Genomic DNA, 8,219 nt, shown 5'->3' with positions numbered 1-8,219 from the left:
TTAAGTGCCTATTCTTTTTCTTTTGAGTTGGAGTCTCACTCTTGTCGCTCATGCTGGAGGGCAGTGGCATGCTCACAGCCACCAGCTCACTGCCACTGCAGCCCCAACCAGCTGGGCTCAGGAGATCCTTCCACCTCAGTCTTCCAGGTAGCTGGAACTACAGATGCACGCCACCACACCCAGCTAGTTTTTGTGATTTACTGTAGAGACAAGGTCTCACCAAGTTGCCCAGGCTGGTCTCAAACCCCCAGGCTCAGGCAATCCTCTCACCTTAGCCTCCCAAAGTGTTGGGATTACGGGCTGAGCCGCTACGCCTGGTCAAGTGCCCATTCTTAAACCAGTCACTGCAACCAAAGAGATGAGATATACTGATTAGCTGGGGTTAGGATACCACACAACCATATGACTAGGAATGCGAAAAGATTGTTTCCCAAAGGAAACTCTGAGTCCGCTTACAAGGAAGGAGAATGGATGTTGTGCAGTCAAAAGATGCCCACTGTAGTGTCATAATATGGTGATTTGTAAAGAAAGAATATTTTTTAAAAATTCTCACTATATGTGAATAAATTAATATGGAATAAAAGTCCTCTAATCCTTATTGATTTGATGCACATATGTACACTCCAAATATCATAGGTCCTTTTCATTTTCCCACGTTTTACATTAACTCTTAATATTCAAGTCTAGGTTCTTTAAGTCCCCACATGCTTAGGAATAGGAAATTCAATGTTATTGGATGCCTGTGTATTCCCAGGTTATTTAGGGGGGATACTAGGTATCCAGGAATCTTTAGAAGTGATTACTTGCCTGTATTTTTTCTTCTCAGACTCAACATTTTTATGAAGGGTTCTACTTAGTTGCTACTGTTACCACTATTGCCAGTGAATACCTGCCATATTTGAAGTGGCTGAAAGTAGAATGTGCCTGCTTTAGCTAACATTTACCAGTATAAAAGAGACATCTGGGAGCTTTCCTGGCATTCATAGTTAGGTCTTGGTGTATTGTTGCTGAACATGAACAATTTCACAGATTATCAACATCAGACAAGGTCACTCTGTGACCATGATGGATGAAGAACAAAAATAAGACCACTCTACAATCATATATGAACAATGACAAAACATGAACATTATACAAATAAAAAAAAGATCAAACATTTTCCTATTCTGGCTAATATGAGTGTTTGTTCCTTATTTACCACTCACAGACATTTATTCATTTAAAAGAGACCATGTCTATTGATCATGATTCCCAAAGCCTCCAGCACAAAGTCTTGTAAAAAACTTGTTGAACTAGGTCTAGGCTCTAGAAGTCTGAAGTCTGGATTCTGAACATTGTACTGCAGTTTACAGTTGTGCCATGGCCCCACCCCTATCTTGTACACATATATTATTAGGTTTAGCATGTTCAAGAGGGTTTGTTTCTTATGTGTTCTTCTCAGCCCTGGTAAATATATAGTTTGCATCCATTACATGATCCACAGTGGTTGGTACATGGTAAAGACAATAAATATTTGAAGTTTTTGGGAGAAGTAGAATACCAGACTCTAGACTCTGCCATCACTAAAACTCAACATTGCATTCTTGAATACGTTTCTAATCAACTCTGAATCTCAATATTCTCAACTGAAAGGAGACTAACCCTTACCTCACAGGGTTGTGAACCTGTGAACCATTTGGCCTATAGTAGGGACTCCATGCGTCGTACATGATTATTATTAACCTATGCCATCAATCTAGCCATGAGTACAGCATCAGACAAGAGTTCCCTACCAATGACACCATTTACGAGCCATATGACTTTGAACAAGCTATTTAACTTTGTTAGCCAAAAACCTTTCACATAAGAAGTGGTACTAATCTAGAAACTGAATAACTGAGTAGCTACACTTAAGAGAGTGCTAGTCTCTCTTAGGTGTAGCTACTCAGTTATTCAGTTTCTACATTAGTAAGTTACTGTTTTGAGCAAAAAACTTTGGCTGTTGAACGTGTGCAGTGATCTTGAGTAACACTCCCATTTCCTAGGGTCTTCAAACAAAACGAAATGGTCCAGCAGTTCCTACTAATACTTCAACGAATCCATGTCTGGGAACCTTTTAAAAAAAGCCGCATGAAGGTTCCATGAATCCATGACTCCAATATCCTTCAACAACCTACCAATTAATGTTTACCACAAGGAAAGTCCAAGCCGACGTGACAGGTACTCTAGAAGAGCTCTTTGGCTCTTAAACCAAGCTAAGTTTAGGCTTTTTACCGACAGAAGTCACAGCCTGAGGAGAAACCTGATCACAGTCTGAGTTGTGCACCCTTTCTCCAAGAGTCCCGCGGTTGCCTGGCAACGTTACGTCACCGCGTAGCCTCACGTGCTCTCGGCGAGGAGGTTTGACAGCGCAATGCGCAGGCGCCTGGTGGGAACCAATGGACGCAGCCGGAACGGTGGCGCGTTCGGCCCCGCCCTTTTCCGAAAGGTTCGGGGGCGGGGCGGCGGCAGGAGTACGCCGGCCTCTGCTAGGCAGGCGAACGGTTGTGTGTGGCTCTGCGGCTGGTTTCCCCGTCACGTAGGTTACGCACACAAACCTCCCCAGGGACGGCCCCGAGTCAGCCCGGGCAGCAGTGTCTTGATCAGACTCAGGCAGGCCGGAGACTGGGGCCGCGATGGTGCGGGTCGAGGGCTCGAGATGGAGCTGACTAGGGGCCGGAGGGGCTGAGAAGAGCCTGCCCAAGTCCGGGCCAAGCACCAAGCCCTTTCTCGTCCGTCGGGCCCCTGGGTTCCCGCCTGCCGATCTCCAGCCGTCAGGGTCACGCCACTCGCTGGAAGCCCTGAGCTCTGTGCCCCGCAAGCCCTGGGCCCCCTGCGGGAATGTTCAAAAATGAGTACCAGGTAACCCGAAACGTTCTCCAACCTGTCTATGACTTTCTCCTCTTCGCTGAGGTAGCCTATGATTGGGGTGAGGATAAAGCGCCGCCCCCCCCCCCCCCAAGTAATAAGGTCTTTTACGAGGTAAGAAGGAATTAGTTGATGAGTGGTCTTGACTAGAAAAAGAAAAAAAGAAGATACCAAGGTCAAGGCATTTGTTCACTCTCCAATGCAGTGCTTCTCATGGTGTATATTGTGTGTGATTCTGATTAAAATGGAGATCTTAAACCCCACTCAGACGTCCTGAATCAGAATCTTGAGGGAAGAGCCCAGAAATCTTGAGTTTTAGCAGGTTCCTGGAGTACTCGCAATTGATGCACACTGGTATCTCAGAAGCTTCTTAGAGGAGTGAATCAGTGAATGCATGAATGGGGGGTAAACTATGAATGGAAATAAGCCCCGTGGCTATGCGCTGTTTCCTTTTTCCCAAATGGGAGTCAGTGAATCTCAGGCATTGGGGTACATCAGGATCACTTGGAATACTTGTAAAAATGCAGTTTTCCTGACCCTCAGCGGAGATCTAGTGAATCAGAATCTCTAGATGGGATCAGTTGATACGCCTTTTAAGCAACGTACCACCACCCCACCACCCCCACCCCACCCCAGAGATTCCGATGCAAACAGTCCAAGGATCACACTTGGAGAAGCACCGCTTCTGGGTCTTAGTCACGTTGAGCAGTGTCTGCGTTCCTCATCTCCCTAGACATCTCCCTTTCGAGACTCTTCTTGGCCCTAGTCTTTTGCTCTCCCCTCCTCACTTCTGCTTGAATTTACACTCCCTGTTTGCAGTTTGTTTACCATCCTAATCCTGCTTTTCTGATGAACTTTTTCTACTGTATCTAAACAGCCCTCCACTGGTCTCCACCTCTTTGTTGCTTTCTGCCTTTTCACCCAAGCTACCTGCCTCTATATGAGTGTCTTCCTATTATTCGGCAGTTGTTTTTCTTCTATCCCATTTGATACCATTAAATGGCTTAGAACAGTTTTAGACAGTTTGTCTCACTTCATATAGGTGAAGTATCTTATTATAGATATGTATTTTTTTTTTAATGCCCAATGCAGAAAACTTGGAAAACATGGGAAAGAAAAAGAAGCAGGGGAGAAAAAGTTTGCTAGCTCACTAAGTATAAGGATTCTTTTCTTCAAAAAAAGCCCAGCTGTCTCAGACTTAAAATTCATAGTGAAATATGACCTGCTCTCAGAAGCTATAGTAATTCTATACCATGTACAGTTTACACATAATACTCCTCAAGGAAGAAGAAATTAAATGTCTTAATTTCAAGTGATGGTGTGTTAAAGCTCAGAAGCAAAAATATCTTTATATTATTAAGAAAAATTAAAAGCTGAAAATTCCATACAAAAATCAGACTGATTTGTTCGTGTGTTGTTTAAAATTCAAACAATATTTAGTCTTCATTTCAGACTCTCATTTTTTGCAATAAATTTTTCCTCAGAGATTAATTATCTTAATTCCTTCTTTTAAAATAACTAAAGCTTATGGAGATTCAGTTAATAACTTCAATGTTTTTATATAAGTGTATCCTCCCATGTTCTCAGGTTTACAGTGGAGAACAAGTGACCCATCTATAGACATAATTCTCTATTTTTCTTGTACATATTTTATAGATCTCCAAATTAACTTATATTAAATACATAAAAAGATCTTGTAGGAATGCTCAAAATAAGAACCCCCGGGCCTTTTTATGACAAGTAGTAAACTATTTAATTTCTCCTTTAAAAAAGTAATTTTGAGTCCTTGCTGTGAGCTGAGTGTTGTGCCTGATGATTAATGTTTACTATCCTATACATTCCAGCAACCCATTTTACAGATGGAAAATCAAGAAGTTAAGTAAGTCCAAGGTCAGATAGTTAAAAAGCCAGTGTTAGAGCCCCGATCAGTGTGATTCGAAAGCTTGTATTCAGAGATAACTGTCAGAATGTATTAGCCTGGTGTAAGAATTGAGTTGAAATCTTTTAGTCTGGGCTGCAAAACAGTCTGCCAAACATGATCTGTACATAACAAGTAAATGAGCCCCACACTGAGAGAATATAAATTTTGTATGGCACAATTTATTTAATGTTATCATGCTATAAAAATAAATTCCTTAAACCATTAATCCGAAGTGACCCAAGTCAGAATGGTTGTGGTTTAAATATAGCTAAGGTATAAAGAAGGAGTAATGTAGGGATAATGTTTCATCTTAGATCTACTTAACAGACAGATGCCTGGAACACCGGTTATAGACTATGTGGTGGATAATATTTCCTCCTTAGCATTGCCTTTTGCTTTAATTTAAATATTTTGTTTTTATTTTTTAGGGAGGTGCATTTGTTGAAATCTTTAGTGCTCAGGGAAAAAATCCTGGAGCAAAATGGAAGATCTTTGGCAGTCCATCTGTGATTTGGAAAGTAAGTATTAGAAATTAGAGACACATAAATCCTGAAAAGAAACGTGAGTGAAGGATATAGAAAAAGATGTTGATCAGATTTCAGAACTGTTTTTCATATTCTTGCACTCCAGAACCCTTTCATGACATTGTTGACTGCAGCCTTCTAGGCGTCACTTCTCAACTATTTAAGACTTCAGCACTCATAACCTTTCTCTGAACTTCACTCCTACCCTATCATTTTAGGTTACTTTGGTATCTGTGAGGCTGCATTTCTCAGGTTTTTTATTTCTTCATCTTTAACGACCTCTTCCAGTCTGCTTCAGCATTCTTTTCTACTGTCTTACCCTGGTCCATATTACTACAAACTGTGGAACCTCTGAAATTACTGAGACATTGAGATGTCCCTCTCTGACCCCAGTCTTTGATTCTTAAGGTCACTTGCTCAGTTACTCCCACAATGTTTGTTCTTCAGTCTAATTTGGGCCTTTAGGCCGTTGACCATTCTGCTTTTCCCCTGTGTTTAGTTTTATTTATTTATTTATTTATTTTGTCTTCACTATTCTCTCCAGCCCAAAATCCTTAGTTCATAACTTCAATCAGTTTCTGGTCAAGACCCTGAATGCTCTTGTTCCTTGTTCATTCATCATACCTCTATCTTCCAGTTCCCTGCAAGTCTCAGGATGGAAGTATCAAGGCCTGAGCCTACTTTTAAGTCATTTTAGTGTGGGACTTTTTCTTGTAGTTTTACAGTTCCAATTTTATAGTAAAAGCCAAATAAAATATGCTTTTATTACTACTGTTTTCATTTTGTTCTATAGGAGTTTGATAAAGAAGTTAAAAGTTTTGTGTTTGTCCTGGAAGGCAGCAGCCAAACAAACAAAATTCAATTACCGAAGGAGAATAAGCAGATTCGTAAGTAAGATTTTTAATACTGAAGCTTAGTAGTTGATACTCAAAGTTAGGATTTTATGTCTCATGAGCAGAACTATTAGTATGACTTCTACTAGCATCTGTTGAGGTAAGTGATCTGATTTTTTTTTTTTTTAATTTAGCAGGGTATACCAGGCACTATTTGAGGCCTAATCAAAAATATATTTTACCTCACTGTCTTTTAGAAATCTGGAAGTATTTTTAATAAAATTTAGTAGCCATTAATTATATTAAGAATAATAGTATTTATTGAGCACTTATTGTAAGCCAGGGACTTCCTAAGCATTTTGCATTTATTAACTTTTAATCCTCACACTAGGTTTTTTATAAATGAACAAACTGAGGTTGGTTCCTCATCAAGACATCAGATCGCTAACACTTTGAAATAAACTCATGAGTTCTTAAATTACAGGAAATTAATTGAGGAAAAAAGTATTAAAAATACTATATAAGCCATCATTATTATTATTATTATCTTTAATAGAGACAGGGTCTCATTCTGTCACCTTGGTTGAAGTCCAGTGGCATAGTCATAGCTCACTGCGCCCTCAAACTCCTGGGCTCAAATGATCCTCCTGTTTCAGCCTTCCAGGTAGCTAGGAGTACAGACACACACTGCCACATTCAGTTACTTTTTTTTTCTTTTTTGTAGAGAAGGAGTCTTGCTATGTTGTCCATGCTGGTTTTGAACTCCTAGGCTCAAGCGATTCTCACACCTTGGCCTCCCAAAGAGCTGGGATTACAAGCATAAGTCACCACACCCAGCCAATAAGGCATTTTTTAGTGATCTATCAACTCATATACTTTTAAGAATATTAATATCTAATAAGTATACCTATGAATATGTGATTTAACAAGAGCCCAAGTCTAGATTTCAGTTCTTATTTAATAAGAGCCCAAGTCTAGATTTCATTTCTTATTTACTTTAGAAAATCAGGCAGCATTTTAAAGAAGACGAAACTCTGAGAGATCACCTAAATTTATGATCAGAAACCCAGTTATTGGCAAAGATAGGGTTAAAATTTAAGGCTCTGCCACTAGATTAGACTTTGAGTAAACTGATGTGATTTAAGGAATATGATTTATCAAAATGATTAATCAGATTTTTCTTTAACTGTGTCCTATGTTTTACATAAATTTCAAGTGATTTATCAAATATAAGTAGGCAGTTCTTTTTTATGTTTATCATTTACTTATTCCTTTCTTCATTAAGAACATTTATTGAATACCTATTATGTACTTGACATTATGAAAAGACTTGTTACCTGATTCTCTAATTTCAATTAAGTTTTCTAAATTTATGTAGACTTGGTGTTATATACCATTCCAAGCTACTACCTGCATATTTTAAATTTCTTTTTTTTTTCTTTATTCTTTCCTCTTGTCTTTCCTCATTTCTATTTATTCTCTCTACCAATACCTTGATATTTGGGTTTGTGGTCTGAGACCAGATATTTTAAATTTCTAAGACTTAAACTAAGCTATAGAAGTTATAGATAGATGACTTATTTTAAAGTGGTTTACCAGTGTGTCTTTCTAAGCTAAAATAAAGACTATATCTCAAAGAGAAGAAGAAAAGAGAAATTGTTGTTAAAATAATTTTATTTACTACCATTTTAAAATCATGATTTCCTCATATCTTCTCTGTGTGTGTGTTTTTTCGTTTACACATACATTTATACTTATAAATTAGGCAAACTAAGATAAGCCAGGGAAACATGTCTGAAACTAGTTTCTTCTTACAAAACACAATTCATCTTTTTAAAATGCTGACTTTGTAAGGTAGATATATTTGATTTGTAGGAACATGACTTTGTTCTAAGTCGATGTTAGTTCTTTTGTTGTTGTTGTTGTTTCCTATTGTTGGACTATAAAACTCACCTGTACTTCTTTTGAGTGTCCTCAGTATCTTTGTACATCAATCACATTTCTCATTTGACTCCGAGAAAGATTCTTCTTCTACCAAAGGCTAAATGATTAAAT

The 8,219-nt window shown here is 38.8% G+C and overlaps 1 protein-coding gene across 1 annotated transcript in view; it reads left to right on the top strand.

Moving 5' to 3' along the window:
- Positions 1–2,466: 2,466 nt before the first annotated feature.
- Positions 2,467–8,219, top strand: part of LOC103250791 (uncharacterized protein C3orf67 homolog) — a 96,002-nt gene continuing 90,249 nt past the window's right edge. The window contains exons 1-3 of the mRNA XM_021708199.1: positions 2,467–2,880; positions 5,236–5,325; positions 6,125–6,218. Coding sequence (XP_021563874.1) covers positions 2,860–2,880; positions 5,236–5,325; positions 6,125–6,218 — 205 coding nt within the window. The 5' untranslated portion in view covers positions 2,467–2,859. The remainder of the gene's footprint in view (positions 2,881–5,235; positions 5,326–6,124; positions 6,219–8,219) is intronic.

The sequence above is a fragment of the Carlito syrichta genome, unplaced genomic scaffold (genome assembly GCF_000164805.1).
Source record: "Carlito syrichta isolate Samal-C Ts95f unplaced genomic scaffold, Tarsius_syrichta-2.0.1 Scaffold134780, whole genome shotgun sequence".
NCBI classification, from domain to species: domain Eukaryota; kingdom Metazoa; phylum Chordata; class Mammalia; order Primates; family Tarsiidae; genus Carlito; species Carlito syrichta.
The sequence above is the reverse complement of the archived record's forward strand: the minus strand, read 5'-3'. Positions and strand labels throughout refer to the sequence as shown.